At 36.4% G+C, this 18,608-nt stretch overlaps 2 protein-coding genes across 2 annotated transcripts; both read right to left on the reverse strand.

The window, feature by feature from the left end:
- Positions 1-1,022: 1,022 nt before the first annotated feature.
- On the reverse strand, positions 1,023-4,814 carry LOC122075916 (probable inactive poly [ADP-ribose] polymerase SRO2). The gene is made up of 6 exons (XM_042641137.1): positions 4,679-4,814; positions 3,480-4,588; positions 3,080-3,321; positions 2,848-2,984; positions 2,637-2,732; positions 1,023-1,496 (listed from the first exon to the last, which is right to left on the reverse strand). The coding sequence occupies exons 2-6, from the start codon at positions 4,076-4,078 to the stop codon at positions 1,449-1,451; spliced, it is 1,122 nt and encodes a 373-aa protein (XP_042497071.1). The 5' UTR covers positions 4,079-4,588; positions 4,679-4,814; the 3' UTR covers positions 1,023-1,448.
- Positions 4,815-12,939: 8,125 nt separating this feature from the next.
- On the reverse strand, positions 12,940-17,104 carry LOC122075520. Its single transcript, XM_042640577.1, has 8 exons — positions 16,829-17,104; positions 15,352-15,399; positions 15,220-15,266; positions 14,030-14,096; positions 13,911-13,954; positions 13,596-13,653; positions 13,436-13,509; positions 12,940-13,302 (listed from the first exon to the last, which is right to left on the reverse strand). The coding sequence occupies exons 1-7, from the start codon at positions 16,895-16,897 to the stop codon at positions 13,459-13,461; spliced, it is 384 nt and encodes a 127-aa protein (XP_042496511.1). The 5' UTR covers positions 16,898-17,104; the 3' UTR covers positions 12,940-13,302; positions 13,436-13,458.
- Positions 17,105-18,608: the final 1,504 nt, after the last annotated feature.

An 18,608-nucleotide genomic window follows, 5' to 3' on the forward strand; every position in this document is an offset into this window, starting at 1 on the left:
TCCCCTCCCACAAAAGAAGGGGAGGGAGGGAAGGGAGATGGCCCACCCTTTGGTATGGACTTGCATGATGGCGCTTTTGTTTGTGCAGAATGGATTTAGTACTAGTGTTTTTTTTTTCAAGGGATTTTTTTATTGATTTCTCTTAATACCACACAAGGTATTTTACCATGGAGATTACTACAAGGTACATTACCAAGGAGATTACGAGAAATCAATAAGAAAATCTCTTAAATTAAAATATCTATCTACTGAATATAGGTACAAACTTACCAACGCATTGCCATGCTCTTCGTATTTAGGAACTCCTCTATCCGCTTTTAGATTCCCTTAACATGCTTAATTGAAGTAGATGGATATTGATTTGGTAAAATACTTGGTGTGGTATATGAATTGAGCTTTATTTATAACTTTCACTTACTGCTTAATTGAAGTAGATGTATTGATTTGGTAAAATACTTGGTGTGGTATATGAATTGAGCATTATTTATAACTTTCACTTACTGCTTAATTGAAGTAGATGTATTGATTTGGTAAAATACTTGGTGTGGTATATGAATTGAGCTTTATTTATAACTTTCACTTTTGTTTCAATCTCTCTCTCTCTCTCTCTCTCTGTTTTTATTTTATTTTATTTTGAGGGGGGGGGGGGGGGGGGAGGAGGTCCTGTTTCCTCACCCTCTTTGTTCCTTCCACCTTAACCCTGAACTGTAGAATCCATACAACCCTCCTGTGCCACTCATTTCTTCCTACGAATATTACAATCCTCCTTTTCACCTGTGCTCGATGCGATCAACCAGAGGAGTTCAGGTCATTCCCAATATCAGCCTCATTGGTTCACCTTGCATTACCAACCTCTTGCCATTCCTTTTCAACCTATTGGCAGATGGCATGTCCTTCTGACTTCTGGGAGACATCACAAACACCATGGAAGTTGAATATCATTGCTTACCCCACAACTGTGGTGGCTATTTGTGGTGTTCATATCAATTTGATTTTGTTGATAGCAATTTGCCAGCACCAGATTGTTAAATTTCCTTTGAAACTTTAATTCCTATTCAATGAACTATAATTGTTGCTCTGATACAATTGTGTAAACCATCTCCAAATGAAGCGATCGACATAACAAGAGAAAATCCCCCATACAAAGACATTTCTGCTATATCTTCAAAACAAGTACTGAAACGCCACTTAGGCATCAGTAGCTCTTCTGTCAACGAACATAAATGCCCCCACCATCACAACCTCTGTTACATCTTCAGAACAAGTCAGCAAAATAAGAACATGTCACCAGCATCCTTTAACCTCTTTTTGGTAATTTGTTTAATCAAAACTCAACCTATAGATCTCCTGCTGCTGTACATGTAGATTCCTTCGCTTTCCTTTTCCAAAAGAATTTTGTATGTATTGGTAGACAACAATCAGTCATGTTCCATTTGTACTCCTCTGCACTACTTTGAGCTGCTGCTTGGTGAAACACCCATTGTAGTTTTAAATTGCTGGAGCACAGAAAAAATAAGTACGATCAATCACTTCAAGAATAGATAAAGCTCAGAAGAAAAAGAAAAATAACAAATCAAGTGGCAACATTGATAATGATCACAATCAAATCTATAGGCTAATCTTATGTAGACCTCAACTGGTAACTGAATCGAGGTGTTCCTGACGCATTAATCTAGTCATTTACCATTGGAAATGTCAAATTAGCCACTAGCACATAAGGAGGCTATGATCCACTCAGTCGGAGTGATTTTTTTTTTTTTTTTTTTTCTTTTTTATTGATGGATAAGTGATGACTGAGTTAGACTTTAGAATTGTACTCCATCTCCATCCAAATGAGGTACTATAGTTAGATGTGCCATAAAGGACTTGGAATCAATTGATAAAAAGAGATTCCTTGCATGCTGAGACCCTAAACATATTACGAGGGCAAAGTATATTAACTGCATTTAATCTCAGCAAGTATTGGCATTGGAGGTCACCCTCCATAAACAATTAAACAGATTCTCATGGAATTTGAAGCCATAAGCTAAAGGGAACAGTGACCATTCAAGCCCCAAGCCAGAAACAGATATGAGAAACAAAAGAATGGGTAACAATAAATCAAGTAATGAAGCAAGATGGATTCTCCGCTGAAAGGGATAAAAAAATGATGAAACATTCAACAGTAAAAATGTTGGTTGCCACCGCCATGACTACTGAAACTGAGGTTTCAAATGCGACTGACCTAAAGAGTGATAGAATTTCGTTGTTGAAAAAAACACGAGTTTCCCAATATAGATGCCAGTGGCATCGCTACCCCAAGGTCAAAAACATATTTCCTTAAAATTCTGAAAAATGATACAACTTCAAAATGCATGATTGTTTCTCATGATTTTTTCAATCTAGGAATCACATCATGTCCTTGGACTAAGAGTTCTAATAACCACTGGTAAGACACAAACCGATTCCATTAGCCCAATTAGACATTTAGACCCATCCTTTTGTACATGTCAGTTAAACCCCGTTTGTCACCAAGTTGGCAAATAAGCCATACAAAGTCCAGTAGAGCACAAACATGCTTAAAATCCATCAGACAGACTATGCCATTGCAAAACAATTCAAAATGATAAGAACTGCTTCGTGATAGAATGTCAAACCTTGCTCCTGCAAGACTTAATTACTGCAACAAGCAACTCATCTCCAGCAATTTGCCTCACCCTCTGTATCAGATGCTGCCGAGTGATCTTCTTCTCCTGCACCACAAAAAGCGCAACATTTAAATACCACAGGAGAGAAAACAGGGGAAGAAGCATTTCAATTTTCCCTGATTGAAGATAAAATAGATAATTCAGATGCGCGTTAGCTTACTCTATAATCATTGTGATACTTCTCAATGAAAGCAATGGAGCTGGGAACCAAGAACCTTGAAAGTACTGAGATTAAAGTCCGGAATGGCATCCAAGCAGATGTGGGTTTTACCACATGCTCTTGTGTCCTTCGAAACCCTGAACATGTCGGAGATACAAACAAGATGAGTATCCTAAATGAACTTTAAAACTTTCGGAAGTTCAAGGAAAATACATTTGGTTCAATTGCACACCTTCCAAGCAAGGAGGAGCCCTGAAACTAATGACAAATTCAGGCAAGACGTGACTGTTCATGTGTGTACTCCAGATAATATATCTCCTAGGAGCCGACAGATTATCAACTCCAGAGTCGAAATCCTCAGAACTAGGATGGAACTGCCCAGAGCCAGGAAGGATTTCTTCCATATTTCCCAAGATCACACGACAAAGCAACAAATGTCGTAAACCACTTTTATCAAGATCGGAGGCTATCACACTGGGTATAGATAAATAAATCAGGACTCGTCAGAAGAATTTCTGTTTTCATTTTTTTAAGGCAAATCAAAAGGAAAGAGCCCACAGAGAACTAACAAAAATGCACCAACAATCGGGAAAAGAAAAAGGTTGAATCGGCTTTTTTAATTTCATGCGTACCTCTCAATAGAAGAATTCTCTGGGGAAAAATTAAGACCGCAGCAATTCAACCTGTTGTTCTCAGAGTTTCCACCCTGAGCAAATCCGTGGGAAATGATCCTATGAACTCCATCCCTCGAAGTTCCATACCAAGCGTACCTTATGTTAGCATTGCCATGGCACTTCCGAGACATTGCTTCCGAGAAGATCTTGAACGATTGCAGTCGAGCTTTTCTGTGAAAACTAGAGAAAGAATTCTTGTGTACGGCGACAACCGTAGTATCCCTTTCAAGAGGTCCCAAACCCAACATGAATCTATTCTTAATGAAATCGTGCTCCTTATCTCCTTCTTCCAAACTGATCAGTCCATTTCTTTCGAAAGACTCGAATTCCGGAGCAGTGGAGTCGCCACAAACGCCACTTTCCGAATCGGAAACCGAAATCTCCCGCTCAAAGGTGGTATCTGACGCCGAATCTCCGATTTCCGAATGCTCCAGATGTTCCATTTTTCTACGTCTTCTAGAATGGACCGACGCTAAATCCCTAGATCTATGTTCATACATGCCATTTCTTCTCACAGAAAGAGTTGATAACTGGGATTTCTGTCCCTTAGTTTCCATTACAACTACCTAAAATATAAACGTCCTATAGCAGGGGAGGTAACTAATGAAAGCGAAAACTGCTCCAACGCAATATTGAGATCCAAGAAACGAAAGCTAAACCCTAAACATTAACAGATTTCTCTGTATCTCTAAAGCAACAAAAGCGTCTTAACAGATTTTCAGAAAGTAGTAGAAACAAAGAAGCAACCAACAGAAGCGAATTCGATTTGAGTAACCGACACAAAGCTTGAGATGAAAATGAAATTAAACTCGTCAATCAGACAGTAAGTTTATCTAATCAGTTTCTTCACCAAACAATGTGGAATTAAGGAAAACGAAGAGAGAATCCGTATCCAAAATATCCTCTTGTATACAACTTCAAGATCCAATTCATCAGAAATCGAGTTTCGACACCAAATTAATCCAACTTCAGAAATCCACAACAGTAAACAACAGATCTACAAATTGAAGCCGGAGATCAAGCCTTGTTCGTTCAAACGCAGCAATTCAGAGCGAGGCTACACAAATCTGATATGAAAAGAAGAGAGAAACAATAAAGAATGAGAGATCAAGAACGGAAGAAGAGAAGAACCGAAGAAGAGAAGAACCTCTGTGAACCTGCAAAATGTCGAGCGAGAGAGAATCCGAGAAGAAAACTGAAACACGAGAGAGAGATGAAGAAGAAATCTTGATTTCCTTTTCTTGGTGGTTACGATTTTTGAAGTTGGAAGAGCAGGACAAGTTGGTTGGAGGGAAAGCATGGAGCCGTTATTATACAGTACTAAAACCGCCTCTCGCTTTTATGGCGGTGTAGCGTAACCGGACTACGGAGTAGAGGAGAGAAAGGATCGTAACGGTGGATCACCGATCCGGTTGAATAGATAGAAAACGATCAGACCAAACCGATTTACAGAAATTGGTTTTAGTTTCTAGGAATTCTTTAAAATCCGGAATTGGCCGAAACCAAAAATCTAATAAAGTTCAATATTTTCTAAACTTTTTTATTTTGAGCCGGGTCGATCCTGATTCCAGCCAATCTGGCTTGGCCAAATTTATCCAAAATCTAGGGTTAGGGCAATTTGGGTCTGATTCCTCCGGAGTTGGACCAATATAAATAGTTTCAATTTGATTTTTGTAGACGGAACACAGTATTTCTAGATTTGTTTATGGACAGAGATAGACCGACAGTGTAGGATCCGTGGCCGTGTGTGAAGGCTTTATTGGGTAGGTGATGGGAAGAGGCTATTCACGTTTTCTTCATTTCCCTTGATTCTCTCTTGTGGAACAAGCTACAAGGATCCAGAGTTTCTGAACAAGCAGAGTTTTACTTCTACTACATATTACTAATCAAACGGGAGAATGGAATTTGATGTTCCCTTGTTGTTTAATGATGCGGATCAGACGTACTGGATAACCATTCTTGTTATATTCGGGTCAAAGAAAACTTCCATTTCTTGGCTGCCAAGTGTTGGGTAGGAGAGGCGGGCGGGGGTCCATGATAAGTATGAGATGAAATGCCTCCCAAATCCGCCGAAGACCATGTCCGCTGTTACGAGATGATGGGTTATCGCTAAAAGTAGTAAAGAATACTAAACACTCTGTGTGTCCATGGTCCCAAAAAAATATGATGAGTCAAACTCAAAATCATATGTTTTCTTAAGCAAAGATCTCTTGCCAACTTAGTTACTTTTTTATAGCACAAACCAGGCGCAAGCCTAAGAATCATTCATGTACATTTTTTTTTTTGTCAGGGTCAAGTCAATTGGTACTAGTCGGGGTGCCTATCGGTCAGTAGCCTTACATCATGAATGATCGAATATTAACTCTCATAGACTTATCATCTGTTATCAAATGTTTGAAAACCCTTCATTTGATCGAATCAAAAGATTAGATCCTGTGGTTGAAGAGATTCTCTTTTCATATATTCAAGTTCTTTATCTACCTAATGTGTAATTGGTCCTCATATTTTATAAAGAAAAAATCTTGTTACACCTTCTGTTTTTGAATTACCATATTAACTTTCTATTAATTTCAAGGTTGAATTGAAAAAGGAGAAAGAAAAATTAACTTCGATGGAAGGAAGGCATGCGATTTGGAATTAATCTCCAATTTTGATAAATAGACAATTCAAAAGTTATTTATCTCTCCAATGGCTGAATTGCTAACGTTAGTGCACGCATGGCGTAACAAATGTACTAGATAAGCACTTCTTTATTTAATAAGAAAATAAAGTCGATCAAGATGGTAAAAATATAGATTGTAGTTAATAAATAATTACAATTTGAGGATCATTAAGTGAAATCTAAACCTAATATCTAAAAACCGAATTAGATCTTACGAAATAAGGGAACTAAATATTATTTGTTCTCTCTTTATGTGATTGACGAGGTCAAGGAATACATTCCAGACCCGGAGGCTGACCGGTACCCACACAGTTTTAAAAAGCCTAACAAAAGAATGAGGAATTCAGTCCTTATTTGGCCCATGGTATTTCCTTCACTCATTATTCTTCCATGGAACAAGTTTTTAACCACAATACCGAGTTTCTCACCATTTGTGAGATTTGTAGATTTTTCTTCCATTTCCAATTGTGAATTGCTTCTTATTAATTATTGGAAGAGGGTTCACTAAGCAAGCGGCATAAAAAAACACACCAACAAAAAGGTATCATACAATATAGGGCGATGATGTTATTTCATGTGAGGAGGGAGGTAATGTAATTTCATGTGAGGAGGTAAAAAGTCGACATAGAAATATTATAACTTACCATGTCATGGCAGCTAAGAGAATCTTATCCCTGAATTATTATTCAGCCTTTCCGCAAAGCCCCACTCTCTCATGGAATAAGATACAATTGAGTTGAACTCATCGCTTTAGAACAATGTGGACATTCACTAGAAGTTCTAGGACCAACTAAAGTCCCAAATGGTAGCAAATTCAGATGATTTCTTCCATCATGTGAAGTGTAAACATAAAGGAATTAATATAAAATTTGGCAAAAGAACTACACGAGGCATCGTGGCGTTTCCTTCCCCAGTTTGATGGAGCAATGCCCATTGTTGCAAAATTACACATGAGCATCAAAATAAACCCTCTCCCATAATTTTTATATTATTATTATTCTTCTTGTTGTTATTAAATTACTATTGTGGAAAAGTTCTTCAATTATTATTCTTATTATATTTCCAAAAGATTTTTTTTTTGGTAAAGTAAAAGATAAATTTTTTAAATGATGGAGAATAAGAAAATTGGTGCTTTAGTAATGTCAGGTATAGCAAGTAGAGATGAGGAAGAACCTCTTCAGCATTGTGGGTTCTTGTCTTAGGGGTGAAGATATCAAACCCCATGAAACTGATAAAAGATAGAATATTATAGGCTAGCATAGTACTTGGGACTTCTTTTATCTGACTCCCTAAATCTTATTCCTAAGTAGGAACCATGCATATATATATATACATTGCTTGATAATAGTAAGCGATTCGATGCCTTGTGAGGTGTGACCTATGAGCATCACACATATTGGAGTTGTGAGAATGGTACAAATGTCTTTCTTGATCCCTTAAGAAACAAGCTTAAAAGAGAAAGGTAGAACTAGAATCATAGCCAAGGATCTAATTCATGGTATTGTGCTAGTATCGGTCATTATGGATAAAAAAATGTGTATTAAATGTATGAAACTTTCGCATATGAGAGATCTAGGGTCGAAAACTATGCAATCATATCTGAGAATGTCGAGGGACACATGTGTTGGTGTATGATGTCTTGTATTCCGTCGCAGTTTAATCCAGGGAGTACTGGTGCAGCACCTAGACAGCCAGGACGGCGGTCCCGCTAGCCGGTTAGCGGGCCGTGGGGGTTGCAAGGGGGGCAGGAGGCCCCCCTGCACAGCAGGGGGTGTAGGGGGGGCGCAGCCCCCCGCTCGAATTTTTTATTTGAGGGCAATTGTAATTTGATCCGGATTAGGGTTTTTCCGCTATATATTTGTAGCGAGGGTTTCTTTCTCTGTAATGCAAGCAATACGGAGAGGTGTGAAGAAGAGCGTTGTAACCCTATTCTCCATTGATAGTGAAGCATGATCTCATCTCACCGGAGACGTAGGCAACCTTGCCGAACCTCGTAAAATCTGTGTGCATTGTTTGTTTTGTTTTTCCATTATCTTCTGCATTGTTTTAGGGTTGCGTTTCTACAACATGACCCTAGCAGCTAAGCACACAATCCAGTTGAATCAAGTCTAGTGAAGAACGTCTTTTGCTAATGAAAATATGGTACCTTGTTAGGGTTTTATTTCATCTCTTTTTTTCTTTTCTTTTTTTGGGTGAAGGTTTTCTTTAATTTTGAGTGAAAAGTTGTCCACACTGCTAGCATTTACAACCCTCACATATTCTCTTTCATTCTCTCTTTGTCCTCCTCATGGTTTTAGTTATTGGTGTTGGATTAGCTGTATTAAGTATTGGATCAAGAGTAAAATCGTTAATATATATATATATATATATGGTGGGATAAAATTGATCAATTAAAATTGATATTGGCTTTGGAATCGAAATCGTATCAATAACAATACCTGAAAATTAAATCCTTAATCATCCTTAAGAGGTCATGTGTTCAACTCTTATTGAGATCTAACTATTTAAAAAAATAAATCATTTTACCAAGAAAAAGTCCCCCTCAATGATCTATGCACCTTCTCATACTATGCCGAGGGTGTAGTAACACCTTCCTTTTATCGAGGCCAAATTGTCTCCTGAACCATGATCTTCTACAGCAATCCCACATCATCCAACGGATGTGGGTTGAAAGAGAATCCGATCTCTTTCTCTCCTTTCTGCCTTTTCTAACGAATCGTATCCTGCACTCCCATTGGTTGTTTCCCCTATTCTGTGGCTAGTTGAGAACCCTCCCCCTTATTTTATTAAACATCCTTATCCCATGCCCATATAAGGGTTACTCCTAGGCAGGCATACCCATATGGTCCACTCCTTTATTGAGGACGCGAGACTCATTGTCAAGGAAGCCCACTTGATATAAGTGTGGGACCCTTTATTTATTTATTTCTTTGAGTCGGCAATGTCTAAAAGACTCTAAACTACAAAAACCTAGTTATAACTAGGGATATCACAGCGAGAGCGGATCAGGTTTCACGTATGAAAATGTATGATAACAGTCTTGGTCTGTGAATATAGAATCATTTTTTTCTCTTCATTCAATAGATTCTATATCCACGGATCAGGAATGTACAAAAACATTCTCGTACATAAACCTAATCCATTCACTGTGACAACGTGGTTCATCAGGTATCGCTTTATTAAAAGATTTTTTTTGGTAAGGCTTTATTTTGAAGATGGGTTGTCCTGTTGCAGATAAAGTTTCTAAATTGGGAAAGTCCCACTTATATGGAATCACCAATAAATGATGAAATGTAGAGGAGAGAGGGTCATCCTCACAAACATGGTTTCAAGTATCTGTCTGGTATACGTTGTATCGGTCATATCTGATTAGTATCAGTTAAGACTGATCCCCGATTCCTGATCGATCCAAATCAGTGTTTCATATCATTTTAGGGATAAAATGATATAAAAAAAATTACCTTTAAAAAAAAACAAGGGTAAAATAAACCGATATCTACCGATCCAATCCGATACAATATGAGTCACAAAGGCTTCTTTTTTTTGTAGCGATTTGGTCACCATCCAATTTGGATGGACCAGTTTAGTTTAATTAATGGGCTTCAGTTTAATATGACCATCGTAACTCTAAAGCACTTCTATGTTTGACTGCTTAAGACTATCAAATTTTAGATTAAACAAATTAAAAAGCAAAAAATTCTTACCAAAAATCTGCAAAAATGATGCGATATGTAGGAGATTATGTTACATGGAATCTCTCGATCATGGTTGTAGTTAATGCCTTAATGGTGTCCGTACATGTATTGATCTCAATCGATGCTAATATCGATATAAATCACTCAGTATTGATCTGTTTCTAGTTCAAAAAATCACTTTTTATTTGAAGAAAAAAAAAATGAGGTATTATTGTCACAAAGGTTTATTATTTTTTCAAACTTCACAAATTGCCACTAGATATAGAAGCCGTGGTTTAGATTAGCCACGGTCCATGTCTAATTCAATTAGATATCCCCATTGTATTGATACACATCTCATGTATATCCATGCATGCGTATTAGTACTCTAGACAATACCATTCACTCTCCAACTCATAGTGAGATTAAAAACAATTGAGATAAACATTAAGTAAATAAATAAATAAGATCATAAAAATAGAGGTTTCAGATTTCTCTTGTGATTTTTGGAACTGTCATATTCCTTTGTTACATGGATAACTACCCTAAAAATAATCACTTTTTGGTTCTATTAATATTTGGACTTCCGCAATATGAATACGTTTTGACTGATATGATATTGATACAAATGGGATGACGATTCCATTTATTATTTATGAGTTTAATTTGTGACATTATTCAATCATATTACTTGCCATGTATGGCACATATAAACTAGAAAAGGTAAGATTTTGCTTCTTACTAAAATTTTGACCCCACATACTTGCCACATGGAAGATAAGGCCGTGCTAGAGTTGCGCCCATTGGCCTAAAATAGAAGGGAGGGCTCATGCCTTAACAAGATATAGCAAAAGTTGGTTCGGTGGAACCCAAATTTAGTGACAAGTACATGTTATATTACTTTACTTATGTGCTAAGTTTAAATTTAACCTAACTTTACTACTTCCTAGAATATGGGTGCAACTTCTTGCCACCAAAGTGATGAATTACGAAGTTAAAAACTTCTTTTAGTACCCCTTGTTTTATTCCGAAAACTAATTTAATGTTGTATTAATGCAAGGGTAAAAATGAATTCTCAAAAAGTTGTAAGTTATAGAATGCATTATTTATGTGAAACGACAAGATTTACCTTCATTGGGGGAAAAATATGTCATAATAAAAGGGTAAATAAATAAAGTTACGACATTTTTTTCCTCACTAATTAACTTGGTTACAAATTAACAAGATCTTCCCTTAGAAAAAGAAAAAAAATTATAGAAAAGTAGTAAACAAAAAAAAAATTTTTTGAGCAATTTTAGACCATAGAGAATGCAATGAAAAAGACGTTAGAAACCCAAAATTTTCACAACAACTATTCATAGTTCACTCTTCCCATTCAATGGTTCAAAATTTCCACAATTGGCAAATCGCAATTCATGTGGCAAAAGAAGAAGGTGTCAAGCAGTTATATATTTTTAAGTAATTTTCAAATTATCTTTTGAAAACTTTTTTATACCCTTTAGTTAAAGAACCTTAGGGAATAAACAAAGAGTAATTAAATTAAAAAAGGTGTTAAATTCTAATACATCTATACAAGCGTCATTTAGATGGTCTCTTTTCTAAAATCCTATATCCGACACACGCATAAAAGATTAAAAGGGGAAATATATGAATATGGAATCCCCTTTTTCTACATCTTTCTGATCACCAAACGATGCAAAATGAAAAACTAACTCTAAAGGAAGTAAAAAGTTGAATTCTAGAAAAGACTTATTTTTTGTTGAGGGTTTGGGGGGGGGGGGGGGGGGGGGTTTAGAATTATTATCTTTTCTTATTGCTCAAGTATGTTGGAGCATAAATAATGCATGTCTTTCTAGTGATACTTTTCTTCATTGGATATACTATGACAAATTATTGCCAAACAAAAAGAAAAAGAGAAAAAGAATTTGGACATAATTGAAAAGCTATAAAAGGGGTGGAAGACCCTTGAAGAGATAAGTTTCTTCATCCGTGGGTTTGTATAAATGGATTGGACCTCATGGAATAAAAAGTCCCTTGAAAAAAAGTAATGTAGAGAGAATGCAATGCAGTTGGGAAGATCAAGCCATGAATGTGATTGGTGCCTCATGGAATAAAATTTTCCTTATAAAGTTAACGAAAAGAAATATACCATGTAGTGGAATGCAGTTGGGAGATCGACCCATGGATTTAGGGCATAAGAAGCCAATTTCGGCCAGATTAGTCCAAATTCCAAAGGTGGTCCCTAGACCTGTTTCACCATGTTTTGAGGGGTTCCGATGACCCGGACAATTATCATTCCAATTCCTAAATTCTATAGATCCCCTAGGTAGCTGATCCTGCAATCATACAAGTCCAGTTCAGGTCCTCGTATGAAAATCACTCTAGTATAGAGTCTGATCCACACATGAAATCCACTTCAATCTCTCAATCAGCCGACTCGAACAGTGATGGATTGAGGACATTTTCACCACTAGGCTACCAAGTACCAACCCCATTGGTTCTAATTTCATTTTCACAAATTTAAGAAAGAAGAATGTCAACTTTCCATCAAAATTTTGTGATGCACTGAAATATTCTGGCTATAATTTTTCCACAATTAATATCATACACTTTTTGCCTTGTCCACTAAGTAATGCAGGAAAATTGAAAAAGAATTACTCTTGGGAAAAAAAGTAATAATTTATGCATAGTTGATGAGGTTGTAATACACTAAGCCATACTCAAGGAGGTCTTGAGTTTGAAACTCTTAGCTGTTAACTTGTTACCTTCCCCTTCCCCCTCCCTCCTATGGTATACCCATCTAAAAAAAAAAAAGGGAGAGAAATAATGATTTAGAATGACAAAACACCCTTGATAAGGGTGGCAATTGGTTGTGTTGGAATTTACTCAACTTTTATAAAGTATTCCAACCCTAACACTACCTGATTATTAAAGGGTCACCTATGCATCAACCCATGACACATCACGCCAATATAATATTGATTTTAGGTTGATTGGTCATATTGGATTCCTGTTAAATTCATGTCATATGAGTTTTTTTAGGTAAATTAAAATCAAAATTTTCTTACAAAATGACAATAAATGCCTCAAACTCAAAGCCATTATCATAGAAATATGCAAATCAAAACACCAAATTCATCGATGCTTAGGCATACAATGGATCAAAATACAGTTCATAATACCAAGCAGTTCAAAATACAATGGATCAAAACACAGTTCATCGATGCTTAGGCTTCACCTTTAAAAGCCTATGTTGTCATTGTATATATGATCTAATCAGCTATTCCTTTAACTTTTGGGTTATCTTTTGGGGTAGGGTAGGGGGGCTTCACTATATGATTGACATTGCTGGTTAGAAGCTTGAAGATTTCATTCAAGGAAGGATATAGAATCACCAGAGTGATAAAGGAAACAACATGGAATCAATGGCTTCTCATAGAAAGACCTAGAGGACAATGATGATGATGTCAGAAAGCATGCTATACACAAAACTGTCACTTACACATCTATTATAGTAAATCAACAAAGAAAAAGTAAAGATTTGAATGGTAATTCATGAAGAAGATCCAACCAGATACCTCAAGACTATGGTTTTATTAAGTTACCAAAGGCGACTCTCAGTAACAGCAGAAACAATGCCCTTCAGTGTCTCCTGCATGAAAGCATAGTCATCCTTCAGAATATTCATTATGCTGTTCAAGTTTGAAAATAACTTTTAATGTTTGCTTTTGATCGTACCACAGAGTGATCTTTAAGGCCAAGAGATAAGACCAATGGCTTGGAAGAACCAGAGCTACTGCACATAGAGAACATGTTAAAATGTCAGGATATTTTTTATTTTTTATTTTTTTAAAACGGTGAAGTGCCAGGTTTTGCTACTGCCTGTGTGTGCAAGATGGAGTATCCTTTTATAAGCACTTTCTTAAACATTAATTGTTTAAAAAAAAAAAAAAAAGAGGCCCGCAATCTCTTTTAGGCTGTTAAGAATTTATAAGTTGACCTAAGCGACCAAGAACTCTAGATTTATCAACTCAGCTTGATATCAGAACATACCTTATATTTTCAATCAGCTGGTGTGCACATGCCTCTAGCATTGGCTGCATATTGTGGTTTAATAGATGTCAGATATCTCCTGCTCTAAAAAAATGCTGGCTAACAAAAGGGTTTGTTACCTCATCTCGCTTTCCAAAAATTACAGATACACTGAAGGTTGGATGGATTGATACCCCTTCCTCCTTCCTGATAGACACCGGGGGGCGGGGGAGGGGGAAAAACAGAATGAGTATAATCTTCCGCATGGATAGAGGATTTTCAAAATGAAGCTTGAGCAATCTTCACCTCATTGAAACAAAGCATGTTATAAAAACCCCAAACATGGAACACAGGCATATTGGAATACTTCACCTGACAAATCAGGACTAGGCCCCTCCAATTGACCTCAAACTGGCTGAAGAAATTAAACTGTTGTTACTTATAATAAGTAAATCACTCAAATTCTTCTTCCCTTACATTTTCCTGCACTCAATCGAATGTCCATACATTTAATCTTTTCTGGACATTTTAAGCATTTCTAAACAATATATGTTTGATTTTGTTCAATCTGTATTTTCAGGAGTTAAAATATTCAATCCATTTGAATTTTAGCTGACCATTTAGTAGCTGTTAGGGTGGAAACAGGAGGTGTAAGTAAAAGAGTTCACTAGGAAACACAATGGAAAAATAAATTTAGTTCTCTAATAGCATTAACTCTATAATCATGCCTCACGAAGGCATAGGGTATTCAAATATCAATCACATGGAAAAGGAGAACAATTACCTTGAACACCACAAGCACAGTGCCTCCTAGGGAACTTAACACTTCAGCTACCAAGCAACAGGGAACCCTTGCAGCGAACTCGACGGCAAAAATTGCACAAACACAAGGAGACGATCTCCTTGTTTCACTCACTCCTAGAAATCACATACCCTAGTCTAACTGCTTTGGAAACAGTATTTATGTTTTTATTGCTTGCCTATATTCTTTTTTTTCACTGAAGAAGATGCACCCAGAGGTGAAGTACACAATGGTAAGGATATTGGATTATCTTAGGAGATTTGAGCATTGTCATCTGATAGATTTGCAATCATTTTATTTGCAGATCCCGTCAATCATTAACTGGAAGTATTTTAGGTATGACAACCCCAGCCTTTAACTCCATTATCCTTGGGATTACTAATTTTATTACTTAAAGCGGTAAAAATTATAATGCTAAAAATATAGAATATCAGACTACACAAATTAAATTTTGAATTCCTATTCCAATTCATAGTAAATCAAACTAAAGCCAAAAATAAATGTTCGATTTGGAAAAAATATACAGACCTGGCATGCAGTATTGTTCCCATAGTTCCTATCTGTGTTACCATAACCTAGAAATTGCTCTAAAATATTAAAAAATGACCCACAAATATCATCAATAGGTCTAATCCAAATATGTGGGAAGTTAAAACTCACAAGAAAATGATCATCGTAGCTGCATATTACCACATCCGTATTGTTTCCCTGCAAAGCAGATTCAAGCATCCTAAGTAGATTTTGCATACTAAATATTTGGAAGAGTCATCCCCTAGAAGAAAATGGTAGTTGGACAACTCTTATTACATTTACAGTTTCGAAGAGGCCTTGGACAAAACGGGAAATGTCTCCAAATCAACTTGTGTGGTTATTTTATGATAAAGGCAGTATGGCACCAAGATAGGTAGTCCAAGCATTTTCAACAAAACATGTTCCATCTGTGTCATGCAGACGCTTAAACACAACATTTAGTAAATAAGACACCTGATGGCAGTAATGATGCAGGACATTTGGGGGCTGCTCCTACTAGCCCTAGCCCAGGTTCAATCTGATACTAAGAGATACCATCCCAGGCCCAAGCCCAAGCCCAAGCCCAAGCGTTACCAGCCCAAGCGTTACCAGCCCTGCATTTAGTTTTTATTTCAGTTATTGCATTGTAGTTAGTTTTATTTGAGTTTATCTTACAGGAGCAGTTTCTTTTTATTGCATGTAATTCAGTTTTCATTTTAGAATAGCCACCCACACAGCAAGTGTGTAGACATCCCCCCCAACGGTTGTAACTCTCTCCTTTTGTTCTGTTTTTGTTTAAAAGGCTACTCCAGCCTCGTTGAGCACAGTTGAATGATGGAATACAAAAAAGGATTCCGAATCTTCTTCTTCTTTCCCCCCCCCCTCTCCTCTATCGGGTTTCCCTCTCTCTAATTCGTCTTCTTTAATTCCCAAATTCTGCTACTACATTTTCTATATTTTTTGTTCTTTTCCCCTATTATTGTAGTTATCACTTCCCCACGATTTCTACACCCTATCAAGTAATGTACATAAAAGCACATACACACATTGAATTTTTTTTTCTTAAATTCTTTTGAATCCCTCCCAATAAGATGAAAACTGAAAAATGTACATTGATCAACTAAAACCATCTTAGTAAATATTAAAAATTATTCTTAATCTAATTGGGTTTAAATTACTAATAAAATTATGAATTGGGTGAGGGTTCAAATGGCTTGACTATGTACATTCCTTCAATTTTTAAGTGATTTAAGATTGTCGGTTAGAGGGTATGAACACCAAATTCAAACGAACATAACATCCCAAAAAAAATGGTGGCAAAACGTTAAGAGTAAGAGGCTGAGCATTATAACAAACGAGTGGTGGGCATAGGGGATTTTGTCGCGTTCCACACATCTAACGCGTGGAAGCTCCAAATCATCGTACCAGAAAGCTAGAGGTTCCCACATATTTCTCTTTTGACTTCAATCTAGGCTTACGATATAGGGAGAGATGGTTACTAGTTACAAGAGAGTTCCACAAAACTTGTTCTACTTTCTAAAAGAACAAAGCATATAATTCGTGTAAATACTTCGGCGGGTAGAAATTAGAAGCATCGAAGGGTAGCAAAGTGAGAGAAGGACGTTACCTTGATATCTAAAGAGAGCTGCTTATGGGGCACTGGAAAACGAGCACCGGAAAGATGACCCCCAGACATGGAGAGCCGAGAGCGTAATAAAAGTCCTAGCGCTTGTTTAGGCTTCAAGTGAGAAAATTCTCGAGCTGAGCAAAATAAGGGTTTCGACCCTATAAACAAATCCGTTGACCGTTGATGGGTATCAACACCAAAACGAGCCCGCCGAGCTCGAGCCCGCCCTAAGCCAGGATGGGCTAGGGTTGAGATTTCTAAGCCTAATGTAGGGCCAGGTCAGACCTGGGTTATGGCTTCGGGATTGAACCTGGCCTAGCTTCGCCTTGTATATATAATAAATATTAAGATGAAGAACGGTAGCTGGTAGTATGGTCAATGGGAGAGTATGCATAGATTTCCATCTGCCCATGGGTAAGGGACGTCATGTCATAGTATCATGTGAGAGGGGCATAGTTGTATTGAGCAATGCGACCAGCTAGTGTTTGTTTTCTTCATAAATATATATTATATACAATCATACATAAAGACATCATATATACAATCGAGGACTGTCCTGACCTTGCCTATTCCTGAAGACTATGTTTGGTTGTAAGGGGAATTAGAGGGAAGGAAAGTGAAATTTTCATATTAAAAAATAAATATATGTAATCATTACCCATATGACTTTAACATTAACTTCAAGTCGTTCCATATTTGGTTATAAAATTTCATTTTACTTTCATCAAAACCCTTTGCTATAATATGTAAAATATATCATTACTAAATATAGTTAAAAAATTAAGTTGTTTATATAATCGTATGGAATAATGATTATAAACATTTATTTTTCAAGTATGCAAATTTCACTTTCCTTCCCTTTAAATTCTCATTGCAACCAAATGGAGCTGAAATGACAAAAACATAGATCACCATGGTCAATACTTAGCACAATCAATGTCTATTAGGGCCTAGTTTGATAGGGTTGAGCCTCATGGTATCATAGCCCGATCATAGGCTAGAGTGGGCTTGGGTTGAGCTAAGAAGACCTAATGTATAATCAACCGTAAGATCTTGTACATAAAAGAGGTTTTCTACCCAAAAATAAAAAATACATGAAAGAGGCCTATAAATGTTAGATCTAATATAGTTGAATGCATTTTAAGGGTTAATTTGTGTGGTACTTATCATAACATGAGTTGTGTTTAAAAAATACGAAGAATATGATATCCTCAAACTTTCCAAAATTTTGAAATCGTGGCGTTTTTTAACTTGGTTGTATTATTCATTTGTTTTATTATATTATTTATTATGCTGTATTTCCGTGACCCACGTAGTTGTGTTGTGTGGATTGATGGTTTGGGAATTCTAATTATTGAATATTTTAAAGGAAGATCTATATTGGCCACTTATCAGACATAAATTAAAGGAAAAATTATATGATTACCCATTTTTGGGTTTTCCTTTACAAAATTACCCACAAAAAATTTTTGGATAACAAAAATACCCAAAATTAGGTTTGGGTTTATAAAACTACCCACCCAAAGTTTCAGTTAACAAAAATACCCAAAATCCCATTTGGGTTTACAAAATTACCCAAAATAATGATTCTTCATCTTCCACATATAATCATGTATTTTTTTATTACTAAAACTTTGAGTGGGCAGTTTTATAAATCCAAACTCAATTTTGGGTATTTTTATTAACTTAAACTTTAAGTGGGTAATTTTGTAAAGAGAAACCTAATTTTTGGTATTTTTGTTAACTGAAACTTTTGATGGGTAATTTTGTAAAGAAAAAC

This window comes from Macadamia integrifolia, chromosome 4 (assembly GCF_013358625.1).
Source record: "Macadamia integrifolia cultivar HAES 741 chromosome 4, SCU_Mint_v3, whole genome shotgun sequence".
Lineage (NCBI taxonomy): Eukaryota > Viridiplantae > Streptophyta > Magnoliopsida > Proteales > Proteaceae > Macadamia > Macadamia integrifolia.